Source organism: Rhamphochromis sp. 'chilingali' (assembly GCF_963969265.1).
Source record: "Rhamphochromis sp. 'chilingali' genome assembly, chromosome: 11".
Classification (NCBI taxonomy): Eukaryota; Metazoa; Chordata; class Actinopteri; order Cichliformes; family Cichlidae; genus Rhamphochromis; species Rhamphochromis sp. 'chilingali'.
In genome coordinates, this window is record NC_137938.1 from 19,754,648 (window position 1) to 19,777,608 (window position 22,961).

At 40.5% G+C, this 22,961-nt stretch overlaps 1 protein-coding gene across 4 annotated transcripts in view; it reads right to left on the minus strand.

The window, feature by feature from the left end:
• Positions 1-22,961, minus strand: part of fhod3b (formin homology 2 domain containing 3b) — a 93,211-nt gene that overhangs the window by 63,490 nt on the left and 6,760 nt on the right. For 3 of the 4 annotated variants that reach the window (XM_080895915.1, XM_080895916.1, XM_080895917.1), the window contains exons 2-3: positions 22,687-22,793; positions 17,314-17,378 (exon numbers count right to left, since the gene is read on the minus strand). In XM_080895915.1, coding sequence (XP_080752041.1) covers positions 17,314-17,378; positions 22,687-22,793 — 172 coding nt within the window. Of the gene's footprint in view, positions 1-2,926; positions 3,077-17,313; positions 17,379-22,686; positions 22,794-22,961 lie in introns of those variants that run through there. The other variant, XM_080895918.1, reaches the window with a different exon arrangement.

A 22,961-nucleotide genomic window follows, 5' to 3' on the forward strand; every position in this document is an offset into this window, starting at 1 on the left:
CAAAAAACTCTTAATGAGTCACCAGCTGAGCTAAAATAGATGGGGGTTACACTAAATATACACACGAGCTCATGTAAAACCCTAAGATAAAAATACAGTCCATTGCATTAGATATGGTGCTGGGCATGTGGTGAAGTCTGTAAAGAAAAATTTACCCTAATTTTCTCAGATCCTTTTTAAAAGGCAAATAACACATGACAAAGCGCCTCTGTTAATATTCAGGTCACTCTTTCAGTAGCACTCTTTATCTAACTGGGAATATATTATGTATTATGAGCACAGCTGATGTGATATTTTAGTCTCGCAAAGAGATCAAGTGACACATGGTGTTGGGTCTGGTGATGATAAGAATAATAGCCACATTTAATTGGGTGCATCTAACATTTTGAATAATTCCTCTGGGAAAAGAAGATCTTGCGTAACTACAGGTTGGTGAAGTATTCTGATGTTATTGTTTTAATTAGCCATTAACCATATTACGGTAATACATAACATCTCTGTATGTATGTTTGCTTCTTTGTCCAGCACCTCTTCCTAGACAGTTTAGCATCCCAAATTGGCAGACAGGTACATCTTAGGCCCCTGAAGGCTCTTATCTAATATCAGACCTTGTGATGTCATCATGTTGCCTAGCTACCTGCTAGCAATGGCTAAAACTGCAGCATTTTAGCATTTACCAATTTATGACATCTTAGAAAATGATTTTACATTTTATTTTTTGAATTTCACATTAGCAATGATGTGATGATATAATGCAATCATGTTGACTAGCAACCACCTTGCAACAGGCTAAAATGACCCATTTTGGAAATTCTGTCACCCCTACTTTTGAACATTTCTCCATGTGATTAAGGATATCAGTACCTTAACCAAACAAAACAAAACAAAAAAACACTGCATGGGCATGTCCCAGTGTAAATTAATGTAATAAGGCAGTAGTACACCAAAGTAATTCCCTAGGTTTTAATCACAGTAACATATTTTGGCTTCACAACAGACTCAGCTAACCTAAGCTAATTAAAAATAATAACAACATTGATTGCTTTACCAATGTGAAGCAAGGAAAGGCACATAATTTTGCTACATATGATACATATGATCCTCTGAAAGAAGCTGTATTTCTTTACAGATTCGTTTCTATGATCATATATAACTTGAAAAGACATCTAATCTCTTTCATTTCAAGAAAACGCGAACATGCCGCAAAGAAGATGGATATGATTAACTTAACACCACAATAAAATATTTAGTCACACTTGACTGCCTCAGGGAGAAATTGATAGCAGTGACTTGAGATTTAAACATGGAAAGTATGGCATTTAGTTCACTTAATTATGCAGAGACTTTGATTTTGGTCCAAATAGGATACATTGGCAGCTAGCTTCAAAAAGTCTAAAATTCTATAAGACTAATGAAATACACTCCCAAGAACATTCTAGATCAGATGAGAAACTGTCTCTTCTCAAAAGCCGTATGAATGTCCCATTATACTAGAAACTTCTGTTTGCCAAGTCAGGAAATCTCTTGCTGTTTTGATGAGACAAACATCCATAGAAATCCAGCATTTCAGCAGGGTGCTAATTTGTCATGCCCCACCACAACATGCAGAATGTATACAAGGCCATTCAATGTCCCGCTGGCTCATGTGGGCCATTCTGAGGGGGAGAAAAAAAAAATCACAGCAATATAGACAGACAGAATGAGATGGATTCCTGCATTAAGTGGATGGGGTCCAATTCATAACAGGACTTGGGTTACAGTACAGTCTACTGCACATATGGACTTCTTTGTCCCACATTCCCCCTCATTCCCTATTCACGACAACAAAACCCTACAAGCAATGTCCAATTTTGAACCATTTTATTGTATCATATATTTATCATATATCTTCTGCTTATTTGTGTTGCTTAAAAAAATATCACTAAACATAACATATGACCCACTCCCAACAGGACTAGATAGTGCTTTGATAATGCAAAAGAAGTCCTATTTCTGCCATCCTCCTCTGCTCATCTTCACTGTGGTGGAGCACAATGTCTCCATCTTTCCTTAGTAATAGTAAGCCCGACACATCTAGCTTACACTGGACTCGGTGATCCTGGGTTTCTGTGGACTCAACACTTTCCAAAGATAACACGGGCCACAGATTTCCACTCACGGGCAGGCTGAGGCCCTGCTGAGGCAGACTGCCTGATGGGGAACAGACCAAAAAGAGCAGCCACATCTCACAAGATGCATAGCACTGTACTATGTGATATGCCGTCAAGGTTTGCAGTTAGTTACTTCAGATGACAAAAACAGGGACCAACAGTGTCAGAAGACTGTGCACTCAGGGGATAAAGAGGCGCAAGTGGCTTTAGAAAATGATACCTTAGACAGAATAATAAGAATGTCACTAAGTACAAAAAGGCAAACAAATCAAGTGCTTTATAAGTGCATTTCTTTGTCTACTATGTATAACTCTTCGCAAATGGCTCCTGTGTCCCATTAACTCTCTGTTGCCCGTAGATATGTCTGTGATATATTGTCCTATTCTAATATCCAGAGGTAAACTGAGATTTCCAGAAATGAACGATCCCTCTAAGAGGGCCTAAAAAGCCCAGCCTGGCTGTGTGCACAGTCATACACCACATGGCATCTTAGTAGGGGAACATTCCTCCATGTCTTTTTCTCTCCCTCTAAAACCATTTTTCTCGATTTAGAAATGGGGGGCACAAAAAGCGGTTTAGTGCAAAAATATGGGGCAGCAGATTAATGCAAAATTAAGCCATAAAAACCTGACATATGTGAAATGTCCCAGACTGGGAATGAAAAATCATTTCTCCTATTCAGGAACTTTCCACAGGAAGAAATGCCTGAATTCCACTTAGCCTCATTCTACCATGTGCCAAAGAACAAAAAAGGAAGAAATGGTTGAAAGATTTACCTTCGCCAAAACATTACCATCACGAAATCTCTCTGAGGGGGATAGGAGACAGGTATCTAAAGTATGTCCACAAGGTAAGGTCTTGGAAGGAAGTTGGGCAAAATTCAATCCAAACAGTGTCTTTATAGTACTTTCTTTCCAACTATGCACTACTAAACACCACAAGGGAAAGTGGAGTGAAATGATGTTATGGCTTCAGTATTCAGCATAGCTTACAGGAGATGGGATTGTGTCTTTCTTCCATAAATCACTTCACAGTGACAAGAGGTGGTGCTCTAGTCAGTCAGCCAACCCCCGCAGGGTGACCTCAAGAGGGACAGCTTCCCTCGAGCATGAACCCAAACAAAAAAGAGGGTATGGCAAGATGAAGCCATAAAGGCCTCCGCCAAACCAGTGCTTTCATCCTATAGCAGCTACACAATCAGCATCCTAGAATACAGGCAAATGTAAAGAGAAAGAGAGTGAGGGAGTGTGTGAGTGCATTTGACAGGGGTTGAGAAAGGACCTCTCTGACCCTTAACATGTGTGTAGCTCATCCAGAGGAGGGTGCAGGGCACTCCTGATGAGCCATGCGGGGGAGGGGGGGGGGGGTGTCACCAGGTGGCCCTTAGGGTTAAACAGGATTGACCCCATTTGATCCTGACACCGCTGTCAGAAGCGGATCTATGCTTAGCTTGTCAAAGAAAGCTGAACACTGCGGCGTATCCTTGTTGTAAAACATCCACTAAAGGGTCTATAAAGTTTATTTTTTCTCTTGGAAAAAATGTTTAAAAGAAACCTCTTGACCATGGAAGACACTGCTATTTCTCTTTGTCGTTTGTGCTTTCTTTGCCTATTCAAAACTGCGTTTCAACAACACCCTTTCATCCACTATCTGTGCATTAATCTCATAATAGCAGTATGGGCTCATATGATTTTCAATGGAGCCCCAGTGAATGCACGCCAAGTCTGAAAAACAAACCAGTTAAATTTGTTCAAAATGACACGAGAGTCTCTATCTCAGGGCAAGCCAAGGCAAGGAAAACATGGCTGGTTGGCAGGTTAGGGTTAAACACTTCCTCTAAATGCTCAGACACAAAGGTCTCAGATGACAACATATGGCTGGAGTGAGGGTAGCTTTTAATGTCATTTTACGTATTGTAGCTTTTTCTCCAGCCTCAAACTGCTGACTTTGTCACAACTGAAAAATCTCAACACTACAGTATGGTAATGTTAGGTTTAGATATCCAGGCCAAGTTCTACTCTATCATAATAAATTATCAATAATAAATGATTAGTATCATTTTTGGTGGATGTGTTGTTGTATTTTATAAAATAATAATTTAGTGTATGAATAAAATCATGGCCCTTCAAATATACTAGATTAAAAAGAACAATAATGGCGTCATTTTTCATGCCTTTTTTGTTTAAAACAGACCTAAACAACATTGCAAATAGAAGATTATTGAAGTTTATGTTTCTCCATATCACTGTTTCAGATCTATTGGACTACATGAATAGTCCGCCCTGTCTGAGATTTTGTTTTGTTTTTGTTTTGCTCCCTGCTTTTATGTGAGGGCTTCACATGTGACCACTTCCAGTAAATGTGGGATTGGGACGAAAAAGCTACCAATCACAATCAGCATTTCTTCTAGTCGCCCATGTGGCTGGAATCTAGCTGGTCTGATCAGAATGAGATAAATGTGTTTGTGTGTAGAAAAGCATAGCAGACAGCTTTTATAAGACAGGCGGGGTTTGCAGAGATGTAGACAGTAACTTTTTTAGTAAATTTTACGCACAGACAACAGGCATATCAAATATTTTATATGCTAAATGAATTCACCAGTTATTTGTGTGCAGGCACTTAATTATAGATGATTCGAAGCGTGCATAAGCAAGTATGAGTACCTGTTTGTCTAGTATCATGGTGAAAACCTGCAGTTGCATTTTCTTGTGATTGTCGGCTCAAACTTCACCAGTTTTGTTGTAACTGATGTAAAAAAAAAAAAAAGTTCAAAAACCTGAAGTGTGTAAATCCAGTGTTACAGTGTCTGTTTTCTCTGTTCACCGACTGTAACTGGTTAACAAAATTAATTTAACCATCAGTTATGAGGCATGCAATCGATCGACCGATGTGCAGGAAACAGTTTTGGAGGTGCTGCTTCTGTCGCTTTGCTGTGTGCTTCACTCAGCTGGAGCAGTGGAAACTTACAAGGGAGTCTGGGACTCATATGTGGTTCACAAGGACACATTAGATGTGCAGCTGCAGCATTCTTTGCGTGTCATATTCAACTTAAACTCAAATGATTTGGATTACAAAGTTCCCAAGCATTACTTGCCATTTTTGCCACACTGAGTCACCAGTGGTCTACAACATAAAGTTCATTAATGGGTGGTATACTTCCTGCCTCACAAGACAAGTGATTAAAGCCTGTAGTATAGATGAGAGGCTGACTATCCTTTTCTTTTAAGTTGACTGCAGTGATTGCATTTTAATGGACTCACGAGTATCTGTGGTGCAGCAGTGAAATGTGTGCCAGATCCTGCTAGCATATCATCATGTCCACAAAACAGGTGGCTAAGAGTACACGTTATTTATACCTGCCAATAAACATGTGGCAGAATCACAGTTGATGTTTGCCAGCAGACCCTCTGGATTTGATGCCGTCCTTTTATCGTACACTTAAAAATAGACCAAAATAGAATCAAAACACATTCCTTTTCGTCAGTTGCAGTTTTTACTGACATGTGTGACTTGTCTGATTGGCTAGTGCTCTTTGCTTGGTTAGAGTTACTGAGCTAATCAGAGTAGAGGCAAAATACAGGTAGGTCAAAAAACACATACGCTGCCAAAGTGTCAAACACTGGCTGAAAGCAGAAAAAATGTGTTAGTATGCTTTGCCAACCTAAGCAAAGTGTTTTTTGTTTTTCCCCCCACATGAATATTTTGGTAAATGTATCTACCCAACAAGGTAACCGATAGCCCTCTGAGATTTACTAAGATCAGACTGAAAATTTCCCCCCATTTGCTGCTTGGGAGGTGTTATTTTCAGCCTTTGCTCTGCATGTTTTCATACAAGTACACAAGATGACCGTGCATCAGAAAACTGCTGATTGAGATTATAGTTGGTGGTGGTGTTTAACTGGCACATACGAATCATGATAATGCAATCGATTTTTATTTAACAAACAGATGTTAGCATAATGTGTCCACCCTCTGTGTTTGCGTGTGTCTCGGAAGAGAAAATTCAGAGTGAAACCCTACACGGCTTCATTTAGCTTTTGTGTTGAACCTTGCTAATACAAAAGGCATTCATAATAGTAGAGAACAGACAGAGAGAGCTGCCACTGATGTCATTCAATTCTGAGGTCCAGACACTGGGAGAGATTCAAACATTTTTCATATTCCCAAACACAGAGATTAAAGGCTTACATTCAGGCTTTTATCTTATAAACAAGAAGTCTATGCAAAATATTTAAGTGCTTTGTGCGCTCAATGATCCTTAAGTGACCACTGACAAAACCACCATACAACACATATGAGTAGATCTAAATGGATCAGAACAATGTCTGACATGCTCACTGAAAGATGAGCCTCAACTTTACACAGCTTTAACCACAGCAATGATGTAAACATGGCTCGCTTTCCTCACAGCATCAGGAAACATTACTTATGGGTTACACCAATTGAGATTTTCACTCCTCTTTACGACGCAGTCTAAGCAAAAGCAGACAATGTTTCTTTTGCTCTCACCGCAGAGGAAGATTGGGTAAGTTGTTTGTTTAAGTGTAATTATTATTATTATTTTTTCACACAAAAATTTATTGTTAAATTTAAGAACAGTATCCGCTTCCAAATTACCTCAGCTCCACCATGCTTCCTCACGATAAAGGGATTTTTATATACCTGTCGCTGACCAGTGAACGCAGCGTGCATTTTAGCGTCGACCTCTCTTGTAACCTGCAGTTCAGATGGAACCATCCTGAACATGCCTGAACCGCCTAAGTAGGCTTTTGGCTCAAATTCACACAAGACATTGGGGCCTTTCTCTCGCTTCTCTATCTATGGTTCTTTTCTTCTGCTCTGAAGAATGCAACAAAGGTTGTCCAGTCTTCTCTTGCTGAGGCCACTCTGAGTGTTCCCCTTAAGAGCCATGGGTGGGCTGCAAGAGGAGATTCTCCTGATGCTTGAGCTCTTTTTTATTTTTTTTTCTAACTGGGGTCTCCAGTGGACAGTTTTCTGCTTCAGATGTAGCCTTAAACAAAAGCCAAGTAAGAACACTGTGGTTGCTTCAGTGATTGATGCAAACATTACACAGTTGCTACATTACCGACAATGTCCTCCACTGTCATTCCTTAGATAACCGTAATACCCGTTATATGTATTTGTTCACACATTGTTGAAAAGGCTGAAGCTCCCATTTATTTTTTTACATTTTACAAAACTCTTGAGTGCCACCCCCACTGCTTTGTTCAAACTAACGTGAGCAGAAAATATAGATATTATGTTTCATTAAAGATTCTACAACACAAATATTCCTTATCCCAGTTATGGGCTGCGATTGAGCTTACATCAGCTCTAAAAATAACGACTGCACTTGCTGCTTGGCCTTGGACGTGTTTGAAGATGATAAAGAGAAACAGATACCCGTTGTTAGCTGTGAAGGCACAGTTAATATTGGATCGATATATGGTCTGCAATATCCACAATAATTCCACAGCTGCGTATCATGCCTGCACTCTGGGTGGAGGTCGATACTTTGGAGAACACGAACACAAGCGGATAGCTTTCAAATCATTAACACATCACCGCGAAACGCAGCATACTTTGTGCCTTTGCCAAATAATATTCCTGGAGTTTCTTTTGGAAAGCAGCCAGTTACCACTAGGGGTGGGTTTTTATAATCGATTCATCGATTAAAATTGATTCTGGCTTGGATAACGTAAAATCGATTCATTAAAATCCTGAATCGATTTTTTAATATAAATTTATTTTGTCCGAAATGCCAGAATCTCTGGTGACATCTCACAAAATTTCAAGAACCACCAAACAGTAAATGAGAGCAGGTACAGGGATTCTGCACATAGACTTAAACACACAGCGCGACCCGCGGATCAGAATCAGTTAGATGTCGCCTTTCTCACAGTCGGGGCTGAAAGCCGACAGCTCGCTGATCCGGGTCGGCGCTTTGTGTTCACGCCCTTTATGCGCTGATTCTAAAGCTGTTAGTTTGATCTCTCTCCAAACAATATTGACCGAACCAGCAGCAAAAGAAGATCCAAACGCTTCACATAAACATCGTCATGAATTCACTCTTTTACTGTTTTGCTTCCATTGCGATGCGCAGCTCTCCCTCCCCCCCCCCTCTCTCGAACAGTTTCGCTTTCTTCATTATTCGCTTGCTTGTTATGCACAAGTCTACTGTTGCTTACAGCGCTGTCGGCCGCTGTTTTTTCCCCTTTTACAGTCTTCCGAAAAGAAAACCTCATTTCTGCTGTTCAATACTGAACAAATTGAAACTTTTTAAAATTATTCAAAATGCAAAATGCTTAGCCATGTCTCTAATAAAACCGCTGTAACGTCAGAGGTAATGTTCATTAATTAATGGTTTTCTTTCGTTTTTGATGTACTGCAGAATATTTTTATAAAATCCCAGGCCAGGAAAATCACCTACATGTTTTTCTGTGTTTTATCTTCAGCTACTTTGACACAAAGGCATCTGCTGTGATGCTCACACCTTGGATAAAGTCTTGAGAGTGTCAGCTTCCTTTTTATAGATACAAAAATATGTAAATGTCCTGATCTGAATTATATCTCTGACTGTCAAAATTTCCCAGATTTAAATCGAATCGAATCGAATTAAATCGAATCGTGGATCGAATCGATTCGGGACCTTGTGAATCGGAATTGAATCGATTCTAGAAATCAGTGACGATACCCAGCCCTAGTTACCACAGCACAAGGTGGAGGCTGCAGGTGTTCCAGAGCTAGATAACAGTTAAGAGTCCTGCAGAGATAAAAAAAAAAAAAAAAAAAAGACATTCCTAATCTGTTTTACACTAAGAAATCAAATAGCTATTGCTTACCTGATACAAATTCATACAAAATGTGTCAGAGAGATGCAAAGGGAGAATTAGCTGGAAGAATCTACAACTTTCCCACAGAACAAAGTAGCCCTATACAATGGCAAAGATTTGAAGTGGGAAGGATTCAGATTAGGTGACAGTCCAGCACTTCTCCACAACAGGAGAACAAATCTCCACCAGTTTCGTGAGTGGCGAAAAGATCACCGTCACATCCCTTCCTGCTTAGTCCTAAAGAGGTAGTATAAATCTTTATTTTTCCAGCTGATGTCAGCCTTAAGACCGAATCAATCTCAGCACATGGATGTTAGAAAATCCAATAATTCCCCCTTCAAAGCAAAACAGCAATGGTAAACTAATTCAGAGCCAGCCAGCTGTGGCAACAGTACTTGATCCAAGGTGAGAGAAGAAATAACAACACTGAATGAGTGACAGTTACTGTAACGACAAACAGGCTCTTAAGCATTCCTCATATTCTCCTGATGGATGCAGAGAGAAAGAGACATTTCCTTACAAAGAAGCGGACATCAAAGCTGAGGGAAACAAAAGGAGCCAGCGTGACATGTGAAGGAGGATGTGTGATGAATTGCATGGCCCACTAGGATTTGGCTGAAGGCCAGTGGGGTACTGAGTTAAAGGTCAGGTCTTTTTTTTTCTTTTTTCTTTCTTTCTAGTCAAGACTGGCACTCAGATTCTCCTTGCCGATACAGTATGACCATAACCCCAAACTCAGATCTCAAATATGACAAAGATGATAAATTAAAGACAACCTGAAAGTTCAGAGGTATAAAATACAAGGATGCATGCATCGGTTCAGTGTATGGGGGCATATTTAGAATATCAAACCCATAAAGCAAATAAAAAAAATCAGTAGCAGATTAAAATCTGCACCTGTCAGCTTAATGAATTTAACCTAAGAGACAAAAATACTTCAACTTTTTGTAATTGTCACTTAACAGTTTAAGTCAGTTCTGGGATGAGCGATGCGCTGCCTAGATGCTAAAAAGGACAACTGTAACTACTGTTCTTTCTTTAATTTATCATTTCCATTTCTGTTGGGAAAAAAAAAACATTAACTGAAGAACCTTCATAAAGTTGTTAGGAAACATTTTTCAATAATTAGCTTTTCTAACTCCTTTTAAAGAACAAGCAGTCGTTCCAAATAATCAAGGAAACAACGACCAGAATTCCACAATGAATCTAAGGCATCAGATTTCTGTCTAAAGCGGCCTGATAAAACAAACTCGGATCATTTTAAACACCCAGATGTTCAATATTACTTCAGTATTACTTGCACAGTTTCAGCACCTGCACATGTAGAAGTGAGCAGCTATCAGGCGTTTCAGGTTTCTGCCTAGGATACGGACACTCTTTCAGCTAACACTGCGCTTGATGTAGATCTCTCTTGAATCTACATCAAGGGAGGAACTACCCTTCTTGCGAATGGGTATTTAGTGACACCATGAAAACAACATAAACCTTAGATTACACTTCTTTATACACTGTTTTACAAAGTGAAGTTCCCCCTTCCCCAACTATTAGAAATCAATGTTTGCTCTACAGGAGTAGTAAGTACTGATGACCTTCACCAAATTAATGTGATACTGAAGAATTCTTTCAATTCCTGTCCCATTAGGCTGGTTATGTTATCTCCAGATTTTTAGAAAAAACACCTCTGTGGGTACTGAGATTCATGGCGATTGTGACTTATGACAGAAATCTGACGCCAAACAAATAGTTAAGAAACATAGCAACCAACAGAATGCAACATTTCACTCAGCTCTTCTTTGTCCTCCATTCAAGGAGGACAGATGGAGAGTAAAGACACCTAAAATCTCAACTCTAAACCCAAAATAGATTCCTGCAAAGACATCAATAAACATTTCTGCGCATACAGCAATTAAATGCAGGGTTTATGCACAAAAACAACAACAAAAAAAGACTCCTCCCACCAGCTTCAGCTGTTTAAAAAACTGTGGTTACCGAGGTTATACACCTGTCCACTTCAACAGTCTCACAGCAGTGGTGGTCTGGTTCGCATAGCATCCACTCTTAGCTCTCCAACATACATGCCGTAATGTGCATCTTGGACAAACTATATTCTCTTATAACCTGCAAAAGTTTCACCTATCAGTCATCTGATTTTGCTACAAAAGTCTGGGCAGCTGTCAGAAGTGAAGGGGGAAGAGTAAAACAGAGAATTTACAGCACTGAAACATCCCTTCTTATCCACAGGGACAATGTTTAGTCCCCTGGTCAGGCTGCACACTCAGCCTTCTCTGGCAGTCCTGTAAACACAGCAGGAAAAAACTCTGCTCGTGGATGAAAATGTAGACAGCGAGCTTCTTTTCTGGATGGGTGAGGAGCAGCGCTGAGGGGCCTTACAACTGGAAACAGATGGTTTCTTAATATGTGCATACCTTTGGATGAGTGTGTGTGCGAGTGAATGCGAACAGATGAGGGCACTTATGTGAATTGATGTAGTAGTCTATTTGTGCAATATGTGAAGCAAATCTACAGCAGAGCAATTAACTCTAATCCCGTTAAATAGATTTTTATATATATGGAACATTTTTGTATTTTAGGGGCGACGACAGAGGGACGTAACGCAAAATGAATGGAAACACTGAGCTGCACTGTTGCACGTAAACGCCACATTAACCTAAGCCATGTTGTTATCTCACTGCATGTGGCTGTTGGGCTCACGGCCAAACAGAAAGAACATTTAAAAAAGCAGAATGAGTCAAAGTGTGAGATGAGCCTTCCAGTGATCTCGTGTTACTATCAGCTATGATTTGAAGAGCAAGACCCATTCCCCTCACTTTTCTTGTTTGCTGCCTCAGATTTCTCTTCTTTGGCACAGCGTTGTTTAGGTTGGCCTCCTGGGGAGACTCTGAGACCATGATCCCATTTTGGAGTCTCTTTGAGGCCAGTGAAAGCGATGGCAGTCCAGGCCATTTGATCATCTTACGTCTCCCACGTGCCATGTGATATGCATGTTTTTAATTATTCTCCTCTTGCCTGGCACTCCCCTGCCTCAAATGTGGCTTGTTATTGGATTTTATTGCTTTGATTTGACTCCAAAGTGTGGTGACTCCAACCCTGGGGATTTTCTCTATGTACATACAGCCATCTAAATATGCATCGTGACAGACATGAAGGATTAAAATGGTGATAACAATCAAATAGGAAATTCAAATAAATATTTTTAACTTGGAAAATAAATCCCTTGTTTCCTTACAAAATTGTAGCAAAAACTTCATGCAGATCCTAAGTTTTTAATAACCAAGTTAACTACTGGAGTTACTTTTATGTGTGTGGACAAAAAGTGCAGATCGCTAAGTACATATCTGGCAGGGTGTCTGGAAAAAACAGACACTGTGGCTGGGAGCAACACGAAAACCCACAGGTGATCTTATCATTTTAAGCTATTGTGCTGACATCACCCATTCACCCACACAATAATAGATTAATTAGACAAACAAACATGTAAAGAGCCCAAGCTCTTAATGTGCACTGTTAGTTGCCAGGAACTAATCTTCCAGCATGGTGTGCAGAGGGATAATTGAAGAAAATTTACAGCTCATAGTCTTCCACTTTAACGACCACAGAGTTTTCAGTTGTGAACCTGAAGATCAAAACTACCAATTTGACAAAATTATAGCTTTAAGAGAAAACACAAGTCAACAACGAGCGGTCACAATGATTCATGCCCTGAGCCCAGATTATAAGAGGTTGTAAAAGACAAGGCAGATAATCCAGCGAGAATGTGTCGCCTCTGATTACAGCTGCCACTCTTCAGCTGGGATCAGTGTGTTGACAGATGAACCTGCTCTCAAAGGGAAATATCAACAAACTTGAGCTTTGAAATGTATGATTTCGACCTCTGACAATAGAAGGCATTTGCTAATAAGAAAGAAAAAGCTTTGCACTACCCTAACTTGTGATGGCTCTCTATGGGTATTACAGTGACAACATAATTTGCAGACTGCAGCTGACAGATTTACCACATCAGATATTTAGCTTTGCATAAATCACACGATTTGGCACAGGAGCAAGCTCTGATCATATACACTTACCTGACAGTTTGTTAGGTACACCTCTTCAACTCCTCAGTAAAACAAGTATTAGCCAATCACATTCTAGCATTTCAATAGATGTAGGCATCGTAGAGTTGACCTGCTGACGATTAAACACAGTATCAGAATGGGGAAAAAAGGTGATCTGAGAGACTTTGAAGATGGGATGGTTGTTGATGCCAAAGGGGTTGATATGAGTATTTCAGAAACTGCTGATCTACTGGGATTTTCCACATAACAATCTCTAGGATTTATAGAGAATGGTCTAAAAAGAGAAAATGGAAAAACAAAAAGGCATTTGAAAATGCCTTGTTGCTACCCTGAAGTTAGAGGGGAATGGCCTAGACCAGCGGTCACCAACCTTTTTTGCGCCACGGACCGATTTGTGCCCAACAATATTTTCACGGACCGGCCTTTAAGGTGTCGCGGATAAATACAACAAAATAAAACTAGTACCGGTACCGAAAAAAAGAAGATTTATTCATAACACATGTGAAAAGACCCAGGAAAACCGAGTTAACGATAAAAACGATAACAAAATAACGCTAAAAACCGATATAAACCCTGAAAAGCATACATTTCACACCCGAGTCTCAACTCTCACGGCCCGGTACCAAATGACTCGGCCCGTGGCCCGGGGGTTGGGGATCGCTGGCCTAGACTACTTTGATAGCTGATAGGAATGAGAGAGTAAGTCAATTAACAACTCATTGTAACCGCGCACGAGACATTGAACCTTGAAGCAGATCCAGACAGAAATCAGCTTCTGCTGTAACATTCAGATGGTGCGATCAGAGTTTGGTGTGAGCATGAAAACAGGGATTAAGCCTGGCTTCCATCAATGTTTCAGGTTGGTGTTGTGGTGTAATGGCATTTGGGATATTTTCTTGGAACACATTTTGCATTATTAAACCACACAGTCTACCCGAGTATCATTGCTAACCACGATTATACTTTTACGACTACAGTGTGCCCATCTTCTGATGGCTGCTTCGAACAAATGACCTCCACAGTTCCCAGTTTTCACTTCAATCCATGTCATGGATGTGCAATCGACAAATTTGCAGCAACTGTGTGTGTGATGCCATCATAACAATAAGATAGACAAATCTCTCTCTGAGAAATGTTTTCAGCCTCTTGTTGAATCAGTAAAGAAGAATTAAGGCAACTTCGAAGGCAAAAGCGGGCCCATCGCAGCCCACTGAGTCTATATCCACATATGATTCCACAGAAAGCTATTTTGGAATTTTTACTTTGTGAGAACTGCTAATGATTACAAAGCACATGTGACATTTGTTAATTCTTAACTTGGTATCCCTATTAAAACATTCTGCGGCTCACACTAATACATCTGTCTGTCTTCAGCCTCTTCATGCCATGACAACACAGCAACTCCCGCAGCTTCAGAAACAAAACTGCACTTAAAAAGAGGACTGGCAGACAACAGGAAAATAATCACGAGATTGCTTTAATCAGGCCCTCAATACCACATCTAGTTCACCAACAACAATAACAGCCTAAAGATCTAAACAGACCGGGCCCGACGCTAACGCACTGAGAGGTACAAGCTGAGGTTATTGTCTAAATCCCGAGCTGCTATGCTAGTCCTACAAAATGCAAACAAAGCTCAAACTATAACTTCTACAGGTTATCCAAAGACAAAAAATGAATCAAATGAAACCTTATGACATAAATACAAATACCTAAACAGCTTCAGACTGCCTCCACATAGTGCTCTGGATCTTTTATAGTGAGATATCCATTCCACTGTTATTCATTACATTCATCATTGCCGAGCACTGTTTATGGCCTCTAAGCTCCAGGAAGGCTCATACTAACAAGCCAATCTAGTCAAACAGTCACCTGAACACCATAAAAGTGAACACAAGTCATTTAGGCTTCATTTATCGTAAATGTTAGCGATTATAAAACAGCTCAAGATAATGAAAATACGCTTAGCTAAAACATAGTTTAGTGCCAGGTAGGTACTTTTAGCACACAAAGAAACCAGATGATCTCACTTTGTGATTACAACAGCAGCGGATTAGTAAAAAGCAGTTTAATAAACCATTAACTCCTTGGGTGAAGCATTTCCTTCCTCCCCTCTGTTGCACAGATTTCTGTCTTGACATATGCATGTGAGTGCTAATGACTATGATTAAGGAAGCCCGGATTAGGTCTCGCTGTGGTTCATGACACATACACACAGACAGACAAATAGAAAGCTGCCCCTGTGATGAGTACATTTGGAGAAAGCCAAAAAACCCAGATAACGTAAACAAGGCAATGTACGGCTTAATTCAAACTTGAAATACACGCAACGTGTTTTCCACAAAATAGTGCTAAATGATACCGATTAGAATACACACCGCTGTAACCAACTCATCACTCATGTTCATGAAGGGGGCCTCTAGGATAAACAGAATATCTTAACGACGTGGGTGTACTATTCTAGCACACAATCTTAAGTGTGCTTAAGTGTGCAAAAAAGAAAAAGAAAATCCAGAGCTTTAGACAATCTTAGTGTTAAAGCTACTTTAATGCCTCCGTACATCTATTACTGGCTCTTGTACAAACATATTTTATTACAACAGAGTGCAGCTTTCTTTTTATTTTATTGCACGTGATTATTGATTATATGCAGACAAAAGAATGTGGCCAGCTAAAGAACAAAGTCACTGAAATTTATAGGCATTTTAGAGAAATACTCTATCCGTTAATACAGAGCAAGGGCAAAGCCTGAAGTATAGCACGCCATTTGTGCTTGGGAAACTAATGAATTATGTACTACACATAACAAGAAAATCACCCAGTAATTCTGTACTCATGGGGCTACGAGGTAAGCTCACTAGTCAGATAAAATTAGGCTCAAATGTCTGGACAATTTACAGTAACAGTGACCACCTCAGCTTGAGGAAATAAATCAGCTAACCACCCAGGCATTCACCGAGGGAGACTGGAGAGGGGCAACAGGTGGCTGTCAACTTAGAGAGAAAGAGGGTCATCATCCACTTAGAGAAGAGCAGCAAGTCTGTCGGTCACTCCCCAGGCTCCACTAAGCTAAGCCAAGCACCAGCAGGAGGAGAGAAGAAAGCCAGTTCAGTTGTGAGTTGTGTTCAGCCAAATATTCACAAGTACGGCCACGTTAAACGTGTGACATGTTACATCAAGCACTGATTAGAAATGACTTTTGGTTATCCACTGTTATTAAATCAGTATCGTTAACAACAAGAATTTAACGATGCATAACATATGATAGGTCTACTGTATCAATTACATAATTACAGTGTAAAACACATGAAAGAGAAATCCTTTTTTTGCAATCAACATGTGCAAACTTGAGTTAATCAGGTTGGAGGAAAAGCTGTGTTTCTCCGTTGTCTCATCAGTCCCTGAACGAGCAATTTTCCCAACCTTTCCATTATCATCAGCAGGTACAATAAACAACCAAGAAGGACCCTCAGATAGTTCTCTCATCATAGTGACCTCATTCAAATGAAAAATGTCTGTGTTTTTGGTTCACTTGTACTGCAAGCAGCCAAATATAAAATCTGACAATTTACAGCCTAATAGCCTTTGCAGACCTTGGGTTATTTTTGCACTTGATGCCTGCAGAGGAGGCATGTGTTCCTCCGAATGACATTACCGACAGCCTCAATGCTCTACTGGAAAATGACTTCTTAAAAGCATGTGGAGTAATTTATTGTATTAAAAATATTTAAAAAAAGGTAACAAAACAGATAAAACCTTGTTGGTTTAATCTTTCCATAAAGATGTGGAAAAATAAAGTAGCTAAATCTAAATCAGAGAGTACAATGCAGTTAGTAAAAGATTAGCCATCCTCAGTTTAATCAAAAGGCTTTTTGTGTGTGAGCGTATGGGTCAGCACACATGCCATGTGCATGCATGTTTGCATATGTTTTCACTCAGCTCTATGCTGGTTCCCTCACATTACTCAAAGATACCAGGAGGCCCAATTAAACAAAGTGACAGAACCCAGTAAGTCCAAAAACATAAAATGTTTTCAGGGTTTGCTCCGTGCCAGTGCTCTGTGTTCGTACTGTTGCTGAAACGGTGCTGTCACTTGGCTTTTTTCCACAAGTGCTGCTGTGCAACTTTTACAAGGATCTACATAAAATAATCAACTGGTGACAGAGCTAATTAAAGCTGATGTAGTCAGAAGGAGACAAATTATAGAGGGAAATGTGACAAATGCAGAGTTTGGAGCACAGTTTTATTACTCACCGATGCACGCGTGAACTCTGACTGATAGCTGCGTTCGAAGAATGATGCCGTGTTTCTTTCCTCGTCTACAAAGACAAAAGACAAACGGAGATAAAGCAACATGTCAGAAGGTATTGGACCATTGTGATCATTTCAATTTTCATGTGCGTGCCAGACATAGGTGCACATGTTGACAGGATAATGGAGCTGAAACGCTGTTGTTAAATGGTGCAAAATGATCTTCGAGCCTTTTTCAACAAGTTATTCTGTTCCGTTTCAGGCAACATTTGCAGTTTGAACACAGCAGGAAGCAGATCAGGGAAAAGGTCTTCATCAATGAAAATGAAGGATGGGAGCAACTCTGAGGTCAGCTCCACCCCCTGCGTTAATGGAGATATGCCAAGACCCTGTCAGCATCCTGTCAAGAGCTCACAATGTGCGAATGAAAATCAAAAACAAAGAAGACAACAATGCCCCTGAATGCTATTCAGTCCTGATAGTGAATGTGAGAACAGTTTAGATCCCTCAAAAGTTAATTCTCTAGTGTCTGTGAACAGACACTGAAGTTTGCAAAAGTTCAACTCTCAATACTTTGCTGCTCCCATACTCGGTGTGTGGTACTCCCAGACCTAATCATTTAACAGTTTTTAATTACTTTCATTTTAAAAATAAAAAAATTATAAAGTAGGTTGGTTGATCACTGTTTTGCTTGAGGTTAGATCCTTCATTGGGCCTTTAACCTCCCAACTACCTAAAGAAACACACAAACAAACCTAGCAGGCCAAATGTAGACAAGAGCACAGCAGGTAGAGTTGCGCAACACCCCCCTACCCTCCCTTCCTAATTTGGCTCACTGACAAATGGGCTTTTATGCTGGCTGCATAGAGTTTGTGTGATTGTTCTGACCGGCGCAGTGCCAGCAGCAGACTGTCACTTTCAAACCGTCGGGCGTGAGCGGCTCTGACAGAAAGAGAAAAAACTGTATCGGTGCAGAAGGCACTTCCTACTGCTGCTTCGCCACATACAAACAGACCCAGACAGACTGACACACTGACATTTTTCCTGCCCCAACCAGTCAGCGGGAGGCCGAGCTGATACGCGCACAAGCGCGTGACATGACAGGGGAAGTCTGCTTATCCTCACTGTTTATCAAATATAATATCCCGCAACAGGCAGAGGCGACACAGGAGCAACATCTGTCAACAGGGCCCTTCGCTGCGAGATGAGACGGCAAACAGGAACTTTATCCCTTGTGATGCTGTTGAGGCAAATCGGTAACTAGACCCATTTTGTCACGAATGTCTGCTTTCTCTCCGCTTAGATGCAACAGTATCCCTGTGCTTAACCAAGACCTGAGGCTACACAGGCCAACGTGCTCATTATCAAATTAAACAAACGTGCATGGAATATAAGTGAGGTTTTCAGACCCCGACCCCCACCACCACCAATTAAACATGAAAATTGAACACTCCTGCAGACAGTGCTGCAGGCCTATAAAAGATGGAGCCCAAACCTTCTTAAACAATGAAAACTATAAAGAATGTCAGCTAAATAACAAATTGGGGGCATGCTGGTATATAATAGTGAGCCATGAAAATCTTGTGAGCCAAATTAACCTTGATTCATAATATACATGAAGCTTCTGAAATAGGTGAATCACTGAATTACTACTTTTTATAATATCACAAAAGGACTGAATGCAATCTAAACCACTTACTTCCTACTTATGTCATACTTCCTGATCATTACACAAGTCAAATGGTCAAAAGTAGAGCACTTGATAATAGATTAAATGAAAACATATGGACATTGTTATTTAGTATGAACATTTATAAAAAGTAGTGGGCATTTCAAGGCACCAACCAAATGCTCATCATCATCAATTTCTCTATCAAACATAGCAAACAGGAATGCAGCTGCAGAAAGTTAACAACTGTACCCGACAAAAAAAATAAATAAATAAAAATTTAAAAAATAAAACCTTACGTTCCCCATCTTGATTGCCCCTTTACTGCCCCGTTGTACAGCACCTCATAAAGCTCGGGCTTAATCCTCATACAGAGCAGCAGCAACTGGACCGGTGGATGCCTGCCAGCTCAATGCTCTCTGGCTTTATCTAAGGGAGCATTACTGGCCCTGTTTATAAAACATCACAAAATGTGTACCCACAGAAAGTGAACACACATACTTGGAATACAGTAAAGCCAGTACTTCCCCCTCAAAGACCAATTAATGCCAGACAAGAAGGCCCCGCTGAGGTCTACTGACTCAGCACTTCTTGGACACCCCTGTTCGAGAAGGCTCCCGTATCACTGCGTCTGTAGCGGGACCTCCAGTGCCCGAGTAAGCCAGGTGGGGTAAAGTTTTAAGTCTGACAATTACTCTGGTTCTTTTCAAGTCAACTTTTTCTTCTTCAAATGAAAACCTTGTGTGCTTCGAGCATCTATGAAACAATGTCCAAGTGGGTCAGAAAAAAAGCGAAAATAAAGAAAGCAGAGCTGCCCTCGGAGACATGAAAGGATGTGATGAGAAACGCTGAATTTCTGAGGCCTTCAGAGCAAGAACGGATAGATTTTTAATATGTCTGACTTTTGAATAGTTGTCAAACACATCAGAAACACTCAATAAAACCAGCAAGAGCATTTTCAGCATATAATTGCTGGCTTTCTAACAGAAATTACATCTACTACAGCGTGAAATGCGAAAAGGTGAAAGAAAATGCTAAAAAAAAATCCACATGCTGAATCCATTATCCAGTCAATAACAGCATTTCATGTTATCCTATAAAGACAAGCCAGGGAATATGTCTTACAATGTGTCAAGCTCGACACATAACTCAACACTATCGCACAACACTGTTTTTCCCCTAAAAGATCAAAACAAATTTGCTACAACTTTTCTATCCATCCTGGTCCTACGAGAACACGTCCCGCATACTCCACCTCCAACTACAGTGCCAAAAAAACAGCGTGTGTGTCAATCTATCACAGCTAGAATACACACACACTCTGCCAGGAACTGTGCAGATATGCCTCTGCACATGTCTGAACTACATGGTCAGTTTGTAACCAGAAGTGGGGTGGTATCAGAGAGGGGACAAGGGGATTTACGAGTCACAATCTTGTATAGCTGAGCTACATAACGTGGCGTGGAAGTGATTATGGCCCTTAAGCTCCCGTGACATGGATATCTCCTGGCTCTCGCAGCGTTCTGTCAGAGGATCATACTTTAATCTGATTGTAAAGACACTAGGTATGACACAGGCGCCTCAGGAATGTAACCTGTCATTAATATCAATTACAGATGGATTCAATTGCCAATGATCAGGGGAGCTCAGAACTATTGCACTACTCCCTTTTCTAGTAGTAGGTGACTTAGCTTAAAGCTAAAATAGTGAAAGCATGATGAAAGCATCATTTTCACTTGTCATCTGAAGTTATTGCAGGAGGTTTATTTTGAGATAAACGTGGAAAACCCAGAAAGTAAAAAACAACCGTTGGTTTTGTCTGGCAAGTCAGCTTTTTTTTTTTCTTCTTTACGTTAAATACTCGGGTGTTATGACTGCTGCTGACAGATCATATGCAGTAAAAATGAGAGCGAAAACAAAACAAAATGGAACAAGTAAGGGTGAAATCCCTCATCAGACCTTTTATTGGCTCAATAATCATCAAATCAAGAACACTGAGCAGTGGGGGGCGTAATTCTGGGCCTATCAGCACCGTAAAAAGCCAATGAGCAGCACTGCCCTATTTTTACTAAATAATTGGCTAACCACCTTCACCCCCCCCCCCCCCAGCCTCCTCAGACAACGCTGTGTGGGTTTAATGACACACATCCATACCAGCTCGTGCCAGCTGGCACAACACCGACCCATGCAGGCTCAGTCTTTGACGAGAGAAGAAGTGGACCACTTTAACCTCACAGCTCTTAATAGCCTCCAATAAGCTCCTAACAATTTCAGCTGGAACTGGGAAAGGCCAGCACTCCCAACTTCCAACAGAAACACCAAGCCAGAGAGCAGCTTATGAATTTCAAGTTAGACAAATAAATCCATACATGTTTGTGGTCCAACTGACCAGGAACTTTCATGCCAACCTTTGGTTTGTGATCATCTAAAGTGGGCAGTACATGAAGGATGTATCAACATACTGCACAGTACATGAAAAAATGTATGGAGCCAATAAAGTAAATGGCCAAGGAAAATGTATGAACCAGAAGTTAACCTAACACAACTGTGAACTTTTTCTTCATCCAGCTCCAGGAGCTGTGTCAAGCCAAAGCAATATTTACCTACACATTACGCAGAAACAATATGGCTAAATCGTTAGCTGAGTGTTAGGAGGGTGTATACTGTGTAGCTGCCCCAGTGCTCTAAATGAGAACCAAAGTAAAGTCACAAAGAGATGTGGGTGATTACTCATGAGACATGACTAGAACACAAGTGGTTAAGATTACAACCTTGGTGCCACTCGACACAAATAGATCAATTCGATGGAAATTCCAAGATTTTTCAGTCTACTAAAAAAAGGGCACCAGTATCACCACCGAACCAACTTTATAAAATCCTGCAACTGCTACTACTGCAAGGTCTTTTAAAAATACAACAAACACGATCATTTTAGTGACCTGCATGCAGATAAAATACCCTTGAGAGACTCACAAAACCTATGTGAGGAAAATCAGAGTCTCTTTTTCCTAGGAGACTCTCAGGTGGAGTAAAGACCTTCTCCTCTGTTCTTTTAATAGAGGAAGGCACAGTTCAAAAAAGGATCATTCGGAAAAGGGATCATTCATTCTAGATCCAAATAAGTATCATTAGACAAATCCCTTTAATAGTATTAAATTAGGCAAAGGAATATAGTAAAAATGTTTATTAATATGCATTCCCAGTGGCAAGGATTAAATACTATAGCTTTTCCCTCTTGTCTTGCTTCAAATCTCTCTTCCACTAAAAATACTCACATTATACTGAAATATGCCTGACTGTCAAGATTTTTTTAAGTCAGACTGTTGTAGTCAAAAGCTTTAAAATCACTCAGTCCCCCCCCCCCCCCCCCCCCAAAAGTAAAAAAAAGTATTTGCACCGCTATTTGACCACAGCAACAGGAACAATCTATTCCTGGACAATCAAAACCTGGCAAGCATCGTACATTACTGTATCCACCTGCTAGACCGTGCCAGTCCCACTTTAGTTTTCAGCCTGAGTGGCTCTGGCATCAGTCTGAGCAGCACCTTTTGAAGTGCAAGGAATATTAAGGCCAAGTTTTTTAACGCCAGAATCTAGTTTTATTTCAGCTTTTTAAATTCAGCACAGTGTAGAGAATGTTCTTCATTTCGGCGGCTGTGCACATTCGCCGAGAGTGGAGACAGAAATGGCGGCGATTATTATCTTACCCTCCATCCTCCTGAAATCCCTCCAGTTCATCTCGCTGTTCTGCCAGCGTAGATTCCAGGTCCAAGTAGCTTCCATTATGGGACAGCTGAAGGGCACAGTCATCGGGCTAAACAGGAAAAAGGCACAGTCAGCATGTATTCAAAATGCTGTGTTAAGAGATATTTATGAGCATTGACAGTGGAAAGATGCTTTGGGAGCTTCTGAATTGAATGACACACATCAGCTGAACAAATGGCACTGACATCCAGGGGGTTTGAATAACTATTTGTGTTTC